The sequence below is a fragment of the Rattus norvegicus genome, chromosome 2 (genome assembly GCF_036323735.1).
Source record: "Rattus norvegicus strain BN/NHsdMcwi chromosome 2, GRCr8, whole genome shotgun sequence".
Lineage (NCBI taxonomy): Eukaryota > Metazoa > Chordata > Mammalia > Rodentia > Muridae > Rattus > Rattus norvegicus.
In genome coordinates, this window is record NC_086020.1 from 55,966,440 (window position 1) to 55,984,302 (window position 17,863).

General features: G+C 44.0%; 1 protein-coding gene across 3 annotated transcripts in view; it reads left to right on the top strand.

Moving 5' to 3' along the window:
* The first annotated feature begins 1,326 nt into the window (after positions 1–1,326).
* Prkaa1 (protein kinase AMP-activated catalytic subunit alpha 1) overlaps positions 1,327–17,863 on the top strand; it is a 35,685-nt gene continuing 19,148 nt past the window's right edge. For 2 of the 3 annotated variants that reach the window (XM_039103097.2, XM_063282506.1), the window contains exons 1-3: positions 1,327–1,462; positions 6,829–9,159; positions 17,161–17,302. Coding sequence is in view for 1 of the 3 variants with exons in the window: in NM_019142.3 (NP_062015.2) it covers positions 1,336–1,462; positions 17,161–17,302 (269 nt within the window). In the remaining 2 variants the exon portion in view is untranslated. 3 annotated transcript variants of the gene reach the window in all.

Genomic DNA, 17,863 nt, shown 5'->3' on the forward strand with positions numbered 1-17,863 from the left:
CTCAGTTACTGGTTTCTACTTAGAAGAAGTTGTTTCTCAGCCCGTGGCTCGCGACCCCCTACTGTATCAATCCCCTTAGATCATCAGAAAACACAGATGTTTACATTGTGATTACTAAAAGTAGCAAAAATTGTTATGAAGTAGCGTTGAAAATAATTTTATGGTGGGAGAGGGGTCACCACCACCGCATTAAAGGGTCATAGCATTAAGAAGGTTGAGAACCACTCACTGCTCTAAGCTTAAAGTGGATTTCTTTCCCCTGAAGAGGTTTCCTTGGAACAAAGTGCTTAATATTACATTGCTTTAATGTCATAAGCCAGAAGATGGGAAAACTGGGAGTTTTTGCATCCCAAAGAAAAATGACATTTCTAGGCTCTTAAAAAAAGTACACCGTCATGGAGACTGACCTTTCTCTCCATTGGCAACGACAGAAATTCAAACTAAAAAATCGAAGGGTGGCATCTGTTTATATACGTTTATGATAATACCCTTATTTTGCCTATCGTTAGAACCGAGTAACAGATTCACTTCAAAATCCTATTTCAAATAAACATACTTTTTGGTGAAATGCTATGGCCCCATTTATAAAAACAACATACTCTCTTTTTTTAGTGCACTGAAAATATACATTTTATTGAAAATGTAACAATATTAATTTCGATACACCATAATTTCGGGATAACACGTCTCTTTCCGGAGTACACATAACTCACACACATTCCATCGGGGAAATTTGAGGGTAGTAAATTTCCTAGGAAGACCCTCTAGGCTGCTTGAGCTGTGCGGTGTCCAATAGTAATTTACTGGCTCAGAGTTTTCTTTTTTTAAACAGTGGGAAGTATTAAAAGTGCAAGTGGAAACATCCTTGGCTTCCAGATGACAGGGAGATGAAAATCAAGATTAGAAGACAGTGGTAGGGCGGTGTCCCCTGTCTTGTTTCACAGCACGCCGCACTATCCCCGGGCAAGAGTACGCATGGTCCTCCTGGGAACTACAGAGGGGCTGTATCTTCTTCACCCGCAGACCCTCGAGTGAACTAGGGGAGACGGCGGCCCGCTCCGCTGCAGGGGAGGCCCTCCCGCGCGCAGGTGGGCAGGCGCGCGCAGAGGGATGCGGGGCGCCGAGGCGAGTACCGGCGCCGCTCCCGCCGCCCCGCCGCCTAGCCCGCCAGGGGGAGCGAGTGCGCTCGGCGGCCGGCTGCGGGGACTGCGGGGCCTGCGCGGGCGGCGGCCGGCGACTGCGCCCCACCGCGGCGCACCCGCGTCCCCACCCCCTCGGCGCCCGCCCGCCCCCGGCACGGCCCTGCCCGCCCCCTCCGCCCCCTCCCGCGGCGCCATGCGCAGACTCAGTTCCTGGAGAAAGATGGCGACGGCCGAGAAGCAGAAGCACGACGGGCGGGTGAAGATCGGCCACTACATCCTGGGGGACACGCTGGGCGTCGGCACCTTCGGGAAAGTGAAGGGTGAGGACGCCCGGGCCAGCGCGGACCCCGCGAACGGCGGGCGACCGCGCCTTTTCGCACTCCGCATCCTTCCCCGCGCCCGCCTTCCGGGTGTCTGGGCTCCGTATTCCCGATCCCGGCGGCGCTGGGAGCGGAGCCCGAGGCCACCGCGGGCTGCAGAGCTATGGGGTCCGTCGCGGTGGGGTGGGGGCGGTCGCCATGGCGACGGCGCGGCGCCCGAGGGGCGGGGATGGCTCTGGGTGCAACTTTCCCAGGCGAGGGAGTTGGACACTGCGCGCGCGGGGGAGCCCGGCGCGGACGAGAGGGTCTCTTCTTCGGATCCCCTGTGCGCCCTCGGCGCAGAGCCAGCCCATCGCGCCCTGGCGGTCCTTGGAGTTGTCGCTGCCTTGCTTTTAGGAGGTTGTCGACTTATGTGCTTCTTCATTTTCCTGAATCGAAATGTGTTCTTCCAAAAGTAAGGTAGCTGTGAAGATATCTTTCAGAAATAATAATGCCCTTGTAAGGACTATTGATCTCCATCAGGACTTTTGATGGCTATGCATGCGAACTGGCGCTGTGTTTCCTATGCGTGGTTTACAGTTGGATGCAGACTCTGCTTTAAGTGTTTTCGTTTTCAGAAGTTTTGCGGTTTCTGAGAGCCGTACCTGGTAGGTAGGGCTTATGTTAGCCCAGATGGTATTTATTAGCTTATAGGTACAGTTTCCATTCATTCTCAAATATATTTATATTTTAGTAATTCAGAGCCCATGTTTTGAACTTTTTGTTTGTTTTGGTAGAATCCCCTGCCTTAGCAAAAGCACAAGTATTGTCTTCAAACTTGTAGTCTAGCCCACCGTCTGTGACAAGGTCATTTCTGATTACAACCTTTGTGAGTGGACTTTTTTTTCCCCTTTAAAATATTTAAGCCTGCTATTAAGTATTTAGAGGACGGAAGTTTGGAGCTGATAAGAAATAATTCATGCATTGGTTTTGGAGAAATAATAGACTAAGACCTGCACATACTGAGCTCTTAGTAGATATTTGATTGAAATGAAGTTTGTCAAATTACACAGCAAGCTAACTGAGCTTCGTTCTCCCAGGAGGAGCAGAAGACCCCTTCCTTCTCTTTCCCAGTCCTAGAACTGAAAGATGCTGTGTAACTCTTAGCAGAGCAAATGCATAAATCTTCCTAAGGAAAATCAGTAAGCTAGACAGTGTGAATGAGGAGGGGGAGTACAGTCTAGGGCAGGAGCACTGATCACGGTAAGCCAGTGAAATGTTTGTGAACACTTTGAAGTTTCAGCTTTGTCTCTTTTTATGTATGTATGTATGTATGCATGCATGCATACGTGCATTCGAGAGACTGTTACAATGCTGTCCAGGCTGGCTTTGAACTTGTCATTCTTCCTGCCTCAGCTTCTCTTCCAGTGTTTTGTTTAGCTTTAACTAGGCATGTTCCTTGTTTGCCATCATAGTGCTTTTTAGTTGACACGTGCTGGTAAGAAAAGCTTATTAAGGCTCTGATTGAAATGATAAGGCAGGCTTGGACTCAGAAGGCTCCTTCCGAAGGTCCTGCTTGGAATGTGGCGTCCGGTCTGCCATTTCTTTGACATGGACGAGAGTGGATCAAGCAGAAAGGAAAGGAAGAAGAGATTGTTTTCAGTTCTGGGCCTTGACCTGTGAAGTAGCAGTGACTCGAATCTCCCTCCCAGTGACTCTGCTTTTCCCTAACCTTCACTGCTCCACCCACCCACACAGTCTTCTCTTGAAATACTATACTGTCAGTCATAAACCTCCTCAAACACAGAGGGCCAGTGTGAGTCAGAGGTTATATTCATGGTTATAATTAAACTTGTCCTTGAACCTGTTAGTTGATGTGGGTCTAAATATTCAGTCATTTCATTTAAAACTGTTAAACGGGATGCTTTTTTTTTTGACATTAGTAATAGAAACCATGATTTTTGCTATGATCCTCTCTTTACTAAGGAATGGCTGGACTGCCATATGTCATTTTATTGCATCAGAAAGGGGTTAGCATGACTGCCTTAGTTAGGGTTTTACTGCTCTGAAGAGACACCATGACCAAGGCAACTCTTATAAGGACAACATTTAATTGGGGCTGGCTTACCGGTTCAGAGGTTCAGTCCCTTTTCATTAAGGTGGGAACATGGCGGCAGGCAATGTGCAGGAGGAGCTGAGGGTTCTACATCTTCATCTGAAGGCTGCTAGCAGAATACTGGCTTCCAGGTAGTTAGGATAAGGGTCCTAAAGCCCACACCCACAGTGACACACCTACTCCAACAGGGCCACATTTTCTATTAGTGCCACTCCCTGGGCCAAGCATATACAAACCATCTTAATGACCATAGGATGACCCAGGTTTGGATGTGTATGTGTGTTGGGGAGGGAGGGGCATTTTCCTTTTTTTAGTCTCTGGCTACAGTGCACAGTTATGTGTGTGCTTGCTCTTCCTATTGCGACACTATGAAGAAGGAGGACTATTAGGTAGGAGAGGAAGCAGAAGGCAGGAAAGTGCAGAAAGGGGGTAAAAATAACCACAGTGTCTGGTCATATTGGAAATTTTTTAAAATTAGTTTTATTTTATGTGCATTGGTATTTGCCAGCATGTGTGTCTGTGTGAAGGTGTCAGATCCCCTGGAACTAGAGTCACAGACAGTTGTGAGCTGCCATTTGGGTGCTGGGAGTTGAACTCAGGACCTCTGGAAGAACAGCCAGTGCTCTTAACCACGGAGCCACCTCTCCAACCTCCCCCATCTCTAAGAATTTTTAGAGATAATTGCATCAGTCATAAATTCTATGTATGTATGTATGTATGTATGTATGTATGTATGTATGTAGGATCGATCTATCTTTTTTTTTTTTTTCTTTCTTTTTTTTTTTTTTTTTGAGACAGAGTTTTTTCTTGGTAGTCCTGCTCCTGGAACTCACTCTGTAGACCAGGCTACACTTACACTCAAAGATCTATCTGCCTCTGCCTGGCTCGAAAGGTGTGTGCCACCACTACCCTAGCCTTAAATTCTAATTGAGAAAATGTACTTATTTTTTGAAAATTTTATTGAAAAAATATTTTTCAATTATTATATATGTTGGTAAATTTAACATAAGAGAATTTAACAGAAATGTGATACTTATAGATGGATAAATCACCCATATGATATTTAGTGCTTCCGGGGGATATACGTGTGTTTGGTTTTCTTTTTTTTTTTTTTTTTATTTCTTTTTATTTTTTTAAGATAGTGTCTCATTTAGCCAGATTGTTCTCAAACTTGCTGTGTAACTGAGAACAGCTTTGGGCTTCGGATCCTTCTGTTTCTACCACCCTGGTGCTGGGACTACCAGCCTACGTGCTAACATGCCTGGTTTTATATAGCGTTAAGGATTGAACCCAGGGCTTCATTCTGCTAAGCCAAATGCTCTACCAACTGAGCCACATCCCCAGTCTTAGAAATTTAATTTTGGGGCTAAGTTGATAGTGGTTGTCTTGTTATGAAATAAACAGTAATGAAAATAATTGGGTTACTTAATGATAGCATTTGGAGGGGAAAGTTTAAGCAGAAAACTAAGGGTTGGGATAATGCTTGAATTATTTCTGAGGTATCCTTTTCTGTGTTTATTAAGGTGTTAGTCTCTCCCCCTTGTTGTCTCCCATCCCCCATAAACAGTTACAGAAGCATGGACTAAGAGAGTCCTGCTTCCGTGCGAATAGTACAGTGAAATTGTGACTTCATGAAGCAAATGAGTCACTTCTACATATAACATGTTAGTTGGTGAGCATTTCTACTTTAAGCCATTATTTCAGGCAAATAGATAATTTTCTCTCCCTCTGGAAGAGTATCTAGTGCTCCTAATCACTGAGCCATCCCTCCAGCTTGTCATAGTCGTTTTTAAGTACCTAAATTTTATGAAAAGTATGAGGTATTACGGTAGTTTTATAGATTTATGCATACATAATAGAAATATGTTAGTGTGTGGGAGAGGGACACTGTAATGAGAGTTAGTTGTCACCTCTGAGGAGAGATGCTCTGGGAGGAATCATCTAAGACTTCACATATGTCTGTAATGTGTTGCTTAAGTGGTTGGTATTGAGTATTTTTGTTTGGTTTAAAAAAAGCAACTTTGCCTTTTAATTTAGTGTGTGTGTGTGTGTGTGTGTGTGTGTGTGTGTGTGTGTCTGTCTGTCTGTCTGTCTGTCTGTCTGTCTTGTGTAGATCTTAGAGCAGAACTTGCTGCTGGAGATGGTTTTCTTTGCTTCTACCCTGTGGGTCCTGAGGTGTGAACTCAGGAAACCAGGTTTGGAGTCTGCTGCCTTACAGAGCAGCCTGGTGTTTTCTCACTGGCCCTTGTATGTTTTGGTATGCCTAAAAGAAATCCTTTAAGCTCCCATCTCAATAGGATTAAGCTATTTCCTTACACTTTTATTAGTGGAATTTTCTTCTAATTTTAGAAAGGAGACGGAAATGGCTCGGCAGCCAGAATGCTTTCAGGGGATATTTCCATCTCTGTGGCATCTCTAGCCTGTTAAAATCCTTTGTTTAAAAATAGGATCTTGTTGCACTCTGTATATGGTTAGATCATTTGTTGACAATGTTTTGTCGTTAAACAGAGGCCAAGGTAGAGAGAACAGTGAGTTTCTAGTTAGCTCATCTTTAGTTGAGTAACCTGCTGCTTTTTGGAGGTGGACCTTGTAGATGTGGTTAAAGCGGGTGTTGCAATTTGCTTAAAAGCAACATTTTAGCACTGTTGAAAACATAGTAACAGTCTGAAAAATACCACTTAAGCTTTGATAAAGGGCAGGGCCCTTAGGGAATATATACTCTTGGCAAAGTCCTTTTATTACATTCACTGATTGATGGGAACAGCAATTCTGGGGAGCAGCAATTACTTTGACTCCGCCTAAGTTTGCTCAATAGAGAATCTTTAGCCCAGTTTTGAGAAAAACAGTTTCTGATTCTGACATGATGCCATTCCCTCCCCTCTTCTCACTGCATATGGTTGGTAGGAAAGAGTGGATAGGTTAAAAGACTTAACAGTCAGAAGAGCTGTAGAACTTGATCAGAATAGCTATCTGTACCTTGACAAATTACAGACCCTGAGAGTTCCCGATTTCTTCATCCTTAAAATCACAGACTTTGAAGACATTTCTTGAGGCCTGGGATACTATGTTTTAAAAGTGTTACACTGTTGAAATGTTAATGTTGCCAATCATGTTCAAAGCAAACATTTCTGTGTTCCTACAGGTTAACATTGGCAACATTGTAACACTGTAGCTTTAAATGACTGAGTTAACTGGGAAGAAGGAAGGTGGGAAGGATGGGTAAATGGAAGGAGCTAATATCTAGACGTTGTTTGTTTGATTTTTGAAACAGGGTTCCTCTGTGGTGTAGGCCTGGCTGTCCAGGAATTCTCTGCAGACAAAGGTAGCCTTGAACTCTGCCTCTGAGTGCTGGGATTAAAGGCATGAACCAGCTGAGATAAGGCCTATGCTGAAAGAGAAAATATTTTATGATCATCAAGGTTGAGACATTGTTTTATTACCTCTATCTGTCTGTCTGTCTATCTGTCTCTGTGTATGTTAGTGCACCTTTTGTGGGGGAGGCAGGATCTCTCATCTTAAGTCAGAGCTCACACCTTTGGCTTGTTTAGCTAACCAGCTTGCTCTAGGGGATCAGAGCCAGTCAAAACAAGTGTAGGAGGACCTACTCCTCACTTGGCTAACTAGTGTGCGAGTTGAGGTCTAGCAAATGCCATCCCATTAGTCTAGTTTTGTTCTCTCTGATAAACCATGAAGGGGTAAAATGAGAACAAACCAGAGGGAAAATGCTGCAGTTCTTTCCAGGGGGGTCAATGCTCACACCCAGATCAAATGCCTTAGTGGCTGGGATGGGGAAGTAGGAGTGGCTTAGTTACTGTCTAGTCTCTTTCAGAGACGCCAAGACCAAGGCAGTTAATAAAGGAAATATTTTATTGAGTTTGAGACTCAGGTGAGAGGATGATTCACGACCATGGTGGTGGAGAACATGGCAGCAGGCAGGCAGGGCACTGGAGCAATAGCTGAGAGCTTATATTTGATTATAAGCAAGAGGTAAGGAGGCAGGGACAGAGATAAGACAGATAGACAGACAGACACGCTGGGCCTGTTATGGGTTTTTGAAACCTTAAAGCCCAACCCAGTGACACACCTTCACCAACATAGCCATATCTATTAATCCTTCCGAAACCATCCACCAAGAACCAAACATTCAAACTATCACAAAGAAATACTGTTTTTGTTTTTTTAAAAATAAACTATAGGGTGTCTCAGAGCCTTGTTAGTCTGTAGAAGGGAGAATGCATATCTTTTCCTGGGTTTGAGAAGTCTCTGTGGAGGCTCTAGTCCTCCACGTATTGTATGCATATATTGTACATAAAAAAAGCAATATACTGTATACTTGAACAATGTGACTCAAGAAACTCAGTTCCAGTACTTTTAGCTGTATGACGTTTTCCAGCCAATAGGAAGTACTTAGAGCACCAGAAAAGGGGCTGTGGAAGGTGACTCCTGATAGGCTGTGAAGGATGCCAATTAACCTCAAAAGCAAAACACCACAGGATCATCCACTTCCATAGGAAATCCTGTGGGTGAAACAGCTCCCTGAGAAGAATCATATGCAGGCGCCTTGTATGTCTTTACTTAAGAGGAACATTTGCATCCCTGTCCTCATGAATGCTATATTTTTGAAAACTTGGAAGTATATAATCCAGCGTAGAAAGCCTTTTTAATCTGACTGTTGTTATTAATGCGATTTTTAAAACTTATTATTTTTTAAGGTATGTTTGTGTATGTGTTTGTATATATGCATCTGACTGAAGGTGCCCATAACGGTCAAAGGTATTGGACTGATCCTGCTGAAGCTGGAGTAACAGATGGCTGTATGCCTCCTGTTGTCAGTGGTCCTATGGAGGAGCAGTCTGTGCTCTGAACTGCTGAGCCATCTCTGTAACTATCCCCCTTGCGTCCTATAGCTTGGTTTGGCCTTGGCCTCCCAGTTCTTTTGGCTCCTCCTCCAGAACGCTGGCTTTTTCAGTCAATAAGCCTATCATCACCTTGCTAGGGCTACAGCGGCAGCACTAAAGATTGGTGGCTTAAAACAAGAGAAAGTTCTCTTACAATCTGAAGGTCAGAGGAGTGAAAACTGGGGTCCGTAGGGCTGTGCTCCTTTTAATAGTCAGTGGCATATGTGTCCCTTACCTCTTAGTTTCTGATTATTCCTGGTTTTGCCTGGCTTGTAGCATAACTCCACTCTCTGCTTGCTGCTGCTGCTGCTGCTGTTGTTGCTGCTGCCGCTGCCGCCGCCACCGCCACCGTATGGCTAGTCAACTGTTTCTGTGCTCCTCGTAAGAGAGCAAGCCCTTAGATGATTATGCTCACCCTGAATCTACCATCATACCATTTTGAGACCCTTTACTAATTCTATTTTTAAAATTTTTTTATTTTTATGTATATGTGTACACTGTCCCTGTCTTCAGACACACCAGAAGAGGGCCTCGGATCCCATTACAGATGGTTGTGAGATTTGAACTCAGGAACTCTGGAGGAGCAGTCAGTGCTCTTAACCACTGAGCCCTCTCTCCAGCCCTTACTAATTCTACTTTTTTTTTTTTTTTTTGGTTCTTTTTTTCGGAGCTGGGGACCGAACCCAGGGCCTTGCGCTTCCTAGGTAAGCACTCTATCACTGAGCTAAATCCCCAGCCCCACTAATTCTACTTTTAAAGAACTGTTTATAAGTGAGATATGTTCTGAGGTTTCAGATTGACATGGATTTCAGCTCGCCAGACTCTCTGTACTGTTTCATGTTTTATTATTTATTTGTGGACACAGGCATCAGTGTCGAGCATTTTCCTATATTGCTCTCTGTTGTTCAGGGTCCCCACTGAACCTGAAGCTAAGTCACTCTTGGGGCTAGGCTGACTGGCATCCTGGGATCTGCCTGCCTCCGCCCTCTGGATGCTGAGATGACAGTGGGAGCTGAGGCTTTGAATTCAGGTTCTCTCACTTCCTTATCAGGAAGGTCTCTCTCACCTTTTAAGTTGTATGGTTTTTCAAAGGATTCTTGAAAGGATTTAGTTAATTTATTGTGTTGACTTTTTGGGAGGGGTGTTAGGGGGAAGGGCTTTCTATACAGATCTGGATGCCTTGGAGCTTATTCTGTAAAGGTCAAATTGTCCTTGAACTCATAGAGATCAACTGCCTTTAATCTCAAATTCTGGGATTAAAATTGTGTGCCTTCATGCCCCTTTTCTAAATTTTAGGATAACTTTTTTAAAAATACATTTAAGATTATCATTATTTAATGCTAATTTTTAAAATTTATTCTTTTCTCATACATTATATCCCACTGTACTTTCCCTTCTTTCTTCCCAGTCCCTCCTCTCCTCCTTACCTCCCGTCTTCCCCAGATGTCCTCTCCCCCATCAGGTTTCCCTTCAGAAAGGGCCGGTCATCCAGGGATGTCAACCAAACGTTATATCATCATGTTGCAAAGGCATACCTTGAGGGTAACTTTTAAGTTGATTTGAGAGAATGTATTAACCAAATGTCTCTATAATATGTCTTAAGATTTTTAAGCTTAAAAAGCTAGAATAAAAAGAATTGAAATTGAAAAAAACTAGAATAAAAATTTGAAATTGATCGGTGGGTTTTTAGTAGATCAGGCTTATGTTCTAATATAGGAAAATGATCAAATGAAAGAGTAAAATTTTAGAGTGATTTTCTTTTTTTAATTATGGAAAAATTCAATCTCTTGTTTTCAAATTTTCACCATAAAGCATGAGAAGATATTTCTGATATGTTCATATGTTTCATATGTTTTAGTAGAAGGATGTATACATATACGTTATGCTATACAAGTTCTGCTTTGATTTATCTTGTTTTAAAGGTTAATTTTATTATTATCACCATTATTTGAGTTAGGATTTCATTCTGTTCAGGAGGCCTTGAACTCAGAGATCCACCTGCCCCTGCCTTCTGGGTCGTGGGACTGAAGGTGGGCATTACAGACCTGGTTATTTTATTATTTTTAATTCATGTACATGTGTGTGGGTCTGTGTATGCCTGTACTTGTGAGCGCTGGTGTCTGCAGAGGCCTCAAGTCTTGGGTCTCTCTGGAGCTGGAGCTACTGGGAGTCGTGAAGCAGTCCAGTGTAGGCGCTAGGAAAAAGCTGTTGTGGGTGCTGGGTACTGAACTCAGATCTTTTGCAGAAGCATTCTGAGTTCCTAACTCCTGAGTGATCTCTCCAGCTCCCAGAGTGTTTATAAAAATATATCATTACAGTCTGACAAGAGGGCTCAGTGGGTACCAACCCTTACTGTGCAGTGCAAGCTCATTGATCCTGAATTCCGTCCCTGGAGCCTGCCTGTGTGTTGTGGCACAAGGGTCCCCACACGCACACCCGGGTACCATGCATACAGTAATAATACACAAAATAAAGAATTTTAGAATGTCTAAAGAATGTTCTCACGTTTCCTCTCCTGGAAGGAGCATCAAGTTTTTAACCCAGTCTGAGTTGAGCTTTTGGCTGTGCCACTCACCAGCCATGTCCTTGTGGATAAGTTGTGTCTTTGTGTGCCTCAGTGCCCTGTAGAAGGTTGTTCAGAATGCCAGTCTTCCAAGGTTGCTGAGAGTCAGAGCATGTTTGTGTGCAAAGTGGATGTGCCATTGACTTAAGAGGTTTATGGCTTCATTGTATTACACAATACAAATCAGCTAGACTCATATTATAGCAAACAGTATTTGTTTAAGAAGAACTCGCATGATTTAAACTATAGTCAAATGGCTGTGCTGTGAAACACAGAAGTGGACCTTTCCCAACTGTGGCCATAGGAACGTTTTTGACAATTTTAGATGGAAAGCAGCCCTGTTGTAAAGGACTTGCTGCCATGTGTATGAGTGACCTGTTGAATATTAACTGTCGAGGAAATGGGCTGAACTTTGGAATCCAGAAGTTGTAGGTTTGGTGCTTGGAGTGGTGGGTTGGGATGGTGGGATTTATGCTGAGGAGAGGGTGATGTCCAAGGCTCTTGATAAGGGCAGGCTATTGAATACAAGTGAAGAGAAGGCACTGTTTGAAGAGTTAAGATCCAAAATGGCTATCCTGGCATCCAAATGGGTAGTTCAGGGCTGATTAAATAGGGATGAGGGATTGACTGGTTTGGGAATAATGGAAACTTATCCCTCAGTACCAATAGCTACATTGTCTGGTCACTTACTATGTGCTGGCAGGGTAGAAAATCTTTTACAAACACTGTTTCATGTATCCTATGGCTACTCTTTTTTTTTTAAAGATTTATTTATTTATTATATATAAGTACACTGTAGCTGTCTTCAGATACATCAGAAGAGGGCATCAGATCTCTTTACAGATGGTTGTGAGCCACCATGTGGTTGCTGGGAATTGAACTCATGACCTCTGAAAGAGCAGTCAGGTGCTCTTAACCGCTGAGCCATGTCTCCAGCCCTCCTATGGCTACTCTTATAGAGCAGGAGATTGTATTTACAGAGGGTTTTAAACTTGCAAGTCTGAAGTCTGCTAAGTACCTTCCGAGGGGGAACAACACCTGGGACACACTGCCTTCTGGGTTGGAAGGTATCTGGGTGTTCAGTCTGCTCCTGTGAAAGGCTGGATCTGCCAGTGCCTAGTATTGATGTCCTCTCCTTGGGCTGTCTCCCTCCCTCTCTCCCTCCCTCCCTTCCTTCCTTTTCTCCTTTCTTTATTTCTTTAAACTGAAAAAGAGTTTAAAACAATACAATTTGAAAGACAGTAGCTATAGGATCCCCTTCTTATTCTTTTCTGTAGCCAGCACTGTGGAAGCCTGTGTAACTTTATTCTCCATGTTGATAGGAAGGAACTTTTCTCATAGTCTTCCTACAAGAGTGCTGTATTGGAACAATACAATGGATGAATTAGTCATTAGGAGATACAGTCTTTTGTTCTTACATAATAAGCTGTAGTAAACGGAAACACATTTATGCATGTTTTCAGTTTACTTTCTAGTTCAATTTGGAGACCTGGTATTTTTCTTTTTAAGTGTGATGTCACCTTTAACTCAAGACTTTTTTTTTTTTTTTTTTTTTTTTTTTTTTGGTTCCCTAAAGTGTTCCATTGGTTCTTTCTGCCAGCCCCCTCACAAACAGCAACGAAAGGAATTACTATGTTAATTTTCTGTTAAGCAAACAGGAAAACCAATCATATCACTCTTTCTTTGTTGCTTCCTGACTGTTTAGTTCTGTGTGCTGGGAGGTTTGAATGACTTGCTGACTTGCTCTATGATTGCTAATTAGCTTCCTTCCACCCCCAGTTAACTGTCCTTAGTTTTTGTTTGAACACAGTTGAACTTAATGTGATTTTTTTGTTTTTTGTCATTTAAATCAGTAGACCCACCCTCCATTTTTATTGATATATGTGTGCAGGGACATATGGAATGGAGAGGACAACTTTGTGCGTGCTGCAGAAGCCTTTCTCCCTGCCCACGTATGTGAGAACAGGGGTTGAGCAAGGGTCCTCGTGCTTGGAGGCCTCAGGAGGCAGCGGTTTGCCCATGGAAGGCTCTCTGGAGTTGTTTTCAAAGTGAGAACTTACATCTAAGCGCTCCTAACTATTTGTAGTTTGGTCAAATATTCAAGTATGAGAACGAACTGTGGTGAGCTTGATTGGTCGTTGGCCTCATTCATTTTGCCTTTTTAACCGAGGAACTTCTAGTGTTTGCAGGCAAAATACTGAAATACTCCTTGCTTGATTCCTCTCCCGTGGCACCCTTTATTGTTAAATTCTCAGTTTTTAGTATCCTACCATGAAACATGCCATATTACTGCCGAGTAGCACTGACTTTTAAGTGATGTGAACTATTCCGTTGTAGAATTTTTTTTAAGACTTATTTTATTTATATGAATACACTGTAGCTGTCTCCAGACACACCAGAAGAGGGCATCAGATCTCATTACAGATGGCTGTGAGCCACCATGTGGTTGCTGGGAATTGAACTCAGGATCCCTGGAAGAGCAGTCAGTGCTCTTAACCTCTGAGCCATCTCTCCAGCCCATGTTGTAGAATTTTTATTGTACCCTTTGTATTTGTGTATTCTTAAAAAAATAGTGTATGTTTGTGGGTATGTATGTATATGGGTGTGCACATGGGTATGTGTGTATGGATGTGTGCATGTATATGTGTGTATATGGGTGTGCACATGGGTATGTGTGTATGGATGTGTGCATGTATATGTGTGTATATGGGTGTGCACATGGGTATGTGTGTATGGATGTGTGCATGTATATGTGTGTATATGGGTGTGCACATGGGTATGTGTGTATGGATGTGTGCATGTATATGTGTGTATATGGGTGTGCACACCATGTTGTGTTGGTGCAGATCAGAGGACAACTTTGAAGAGTTGGTTTTTTTTTTTTTCCTTCCACTTTGTGGTCCCAGGAATTAAACTTAGGTCATCAGGCTGAGTCTAGCTAGATTTTTTTTTTTTTTTTTTTTTTTTTTGAGAAAGAGTCTTACCTAAACCAGTTGGCCTTAAACTCATGGTAATCCTCCTGTCTCAGACTTCTAAGTGTTGAAGTCTTATGTATCCCAGGCTGACCTTGAACTGACTATACATTGGAGGATGACTCAGAACTTGTAATCCTCCTGCCTCTACCTTCTGTGGGCTGGTGCTTCAGGGGTGCACCATCACACTCAGTTACACAGTACCGGGGTTCAAACCCAGTGCTTTGGTCTGTGTTGTGCAAATACTTTACCAACTGAGCTACACCTGCAACTCTGCTTTGTTACTTTGAGACAGGGTCTTGCCCTGTAGCCCAGAGTAGCCTCAAATCCTTGGCAGTCTTCTTGCCTCAGCCCCTAGTGCGAGAATTACAGGTGTCTGCCAACACTCTGGTTGCTTTCCCTATTTATTAGTTTGTTTATCCACTTTACATCCTACCACAGCATTGCCTTCTTCTCTCAGCCCCGCTTCCCTTCACCTCAGAGAAGGGGGAAGTCCCTCCTGGGGAACCAACCGACCCTGGCACCTCTCATTGCTGCAGGACTAGGCACATCCTCTTCCACTGAGGCCAGACAAGGCAGCCTACTTAGGGGAACAGGATCCCCAGTCAGGATAAGCTCCTGCCCCAGTTTTGGGGGGACCCGCTTGAAGACCAAGTGGCAGCAGCCCTAGGTTGATTCGTGGTTCAGTCTCTGGGGTCCCCCATGGTCCAGGTTAGTTGACTCTGCTGGTTTTCTTGTGGAGTCCCTGTGCCCTCTGATTTCCTCAGTTCTTCCCACTTCGAAAGCTCTGTCTAACGTTTGGCTGTGGGTCTCTGCATCTGTTTCTGCCAGATGCTGGGTGGAGCCTCTCAGAGGACAGTTATGCTAGGCTCCTGTCTGTGAATCCAGGCTGACAGATACAAGCATAGCCTGGAGCTCCAAGGTAGTTGAAGGAGGAAGGCAGGCCAGCAAAGTGTCTAGCCTGGGTCAGCTTAGACTCACTGTGTAGATCAGGCTAGCCTGCCTCTGTCTCTGAGTTGCTGAGATTAAAGATGTCCACCTAGTTTTTTGAGATAGGGCTTCTCACGGGCCTGGAACTCATGGACTAGGTTAGATTGGCTGGTTTTATATATTAAATGCTAAGTACGTAATCTCAAATGAGTCAAAGAGAATGTTCAGAGCCTCCTACCCTTCTTCCTTACTTGATGAAATAAATCATACCTGCAGTTCTGGACAAACCTCAAGTGTTTTTGAAAAACATTTATTAATGTGTGTGTATATGTGTGTGTATGTAGGGGCATGTGTGCCACAGTGTGCTTGTGAGAGGATGGCCTTAGGGAGTAATTTCTCTTCTTCCACTGTATGGACCCCATACTTTGAAAGGTATAGGATTATCTCTGTTCTCTCAAAATAACCACGTTGCCTCCTTTATATGTTGTGCCTACATCTGCTGCTGTCCTGACCAGTACATCTGTCACTTTTGGGAGGTTTCTTAATTTTCCTCCTGCATTAGATTCCTGCTTTTTTAGGGTGGTGGGGTAGGGTGGGGTGGGCTCTTTTGGTGTTAGAGTCTATGTCACCAAGGCTGGTCTTGAGCTACCATTGTATCTAAACTGACCTGAAGCTCCCTGTCCTCCCTCACATGCTGGCAATCCAGGCATGCAGTACCACAGCTGGCTTTGTTTGCTGTAGACAGTGTTGAGGCAGTGTCCCTGTCCCATGCTGCAGCCCTCGATGGCCTGGAGTTAGCTAGCAGCAGTGTTCCCAAGACCAGGAAAAGAAGTCTGAGCTGGCACGCTCAGACGTGAAGCCTCTCTGTTGGTGCTCTGGTGTCCGTTCTGATTTTGATAGGCTCTGTGTTTTCCCATAGGTCCCTGAGAAAGGGCACACAGATACTAGACTTTTGGAGCCTTTGCCTCAGTGGTAGTATCTGAATTCTTCTGTGCCCATCAACTGTCTGGGTGGTCATGGGCAAGATGGAATCCCTTTAAACATGATTTATTTATTACTATGTTGCATGGGTGTTTTGTCTCTCTTTCTATATATCTGTGCACTATGCATGTACTTAGTGTCCAAAAAGGCTAGAGGAGGTTCTCGTCTCCCCTGGAACTGGTTACAGATGACCAAAGGCCACCATGTGAGTGCCAGGAATCTAACCTGGGCCCTCTCGAAGTGCAGCTGATACCACTGAGCCGTCTCTTTAGCCTAAAATCACTTATTTTTAAATTTGCTGTTTGAAAATGGAAACTGCGTCCCATTGATCCAAAACTGAAAGCAGACCAAAACAACAGCAGCCAATCACAGGGGCTGTTAATGATAAGGAATCATGTGGGTGTCATAGGGAGTTCATTTACGTAGTCTTGTGCATGTGTGTGTTCCGTGCGACCCGTCAGGCCTGAGGACATGGCCTGCTTTACCATTCTCTGCCTTGTTTCCCCGAGATGAGATCTCGTACTGAATCTAGGTAGTGAGCCAGTAAGCACAGTAGTCCCCATCTCTGCCCGCCTGCCCTCTCTCTCCCAGCGTTGGGCACATAGGATGGCTCGTGCTAGGTTCTTTTCCTTTTTGTTTTCAAAGCGTGGGCTGTGGGGATTTGAATGTTGGGCTTCCTGCTTGTGTAGCTCTTACTCTGTGAACCATCATCTCCTTTGGCCCTGCAGGGCACCTATTCTATGTCATGGCTTTTCCTTGATTTTCTTGTAAAAAATAGCCCAGGCTTCCCCTTAGTTCTCAGTCCCCTGCCTCTGCTTCTGACTATTGCAGGCATAAGACACCATGTCTGGATCCTTACCATAGGATTTCAGTGGTGGCATAATACTTTCTCTGTGTGTGAACACCTATAGAAAGTTTCCAAACAAAAGCTAGTTTGAACTTATGTGTACAGAAGTTTAAACATTAATAGTAAGTTAAAAGGGTTTGAATACCTGAAGGCATACAGGAAGAACAAAGACATTTTTCTTTTTCTCTCTTATAATAACTGTTCCAAATTCCCTTTTCCCCAAATCTACTTCTAGTGAGCAGTTCCCTGCCTGTGTCTCCTCCTGACTTAAGGCTAAACTTTCAAGGGTAAAATTGGGGAGGGGGGCAGCAAATGTGCTCCAGTATTTTGAGTGTTAGCTTACTATTATAACACACAGAGGATATTATCAGTCAGAACTGGTACTAACATTTTAAAATTATTCCTTCTGTAGTGGGCAAGCACGAGTTGACTGGACATAAAGTTGCTGTGAAGATACTCAACCGGCAGAAGATTCGAAGCCTGGACGTGGTCGGGAAAATCCGCAGAGAGATCCAGAACCTGAAGCTTTTCAGGCACCCTCATATAATCAAACTGTAAGCCTGGCTCGTTAACCTGGTCCTGCTACCGCTCAGCCCTTTAGTTAACCAGCACAGCTCGTTAGCCTGGTCCTGCCTCCGCTCAGCCCTTTAGTTCACCTGCCTGACCTGGCAAACAGACAGGGGCCTGGCCTTCTTCCTGTTTCCGAGGCTGGAGGTTTCGTCCTGCTCCCATATCTGACCCCAGTTCACAACAGTTACAGAGCCCGCCCTCCTGTTTTAACAAGGTTCATATCTCCCCTATTCCTGTTCTTCCTGTTGTCTGGAAAGAGGCCCTTCTGACAGTACTCTGGGCTACCGTGTTTTCTTTTTCTTTTTTCTTTTTCTAAAGATTTATTTATTATGTATACAGAGTTCCACCTGCATGTGTGCCTGTAGGCCAGAAGGGGGCGTCAGATCTCATTACAGACGGTTATGAACCACCATGTGGTTGCTGGGAACTGAACTCAGGACCTCTGGAAGGGCAGACAGTGCCCTTAACCTCTGAGACATCTCTCCAGCCCTGTGCTACTGTTTTTATGGACAGTACCAACTGTTGGGTTTCTAATAAAAGTTTCT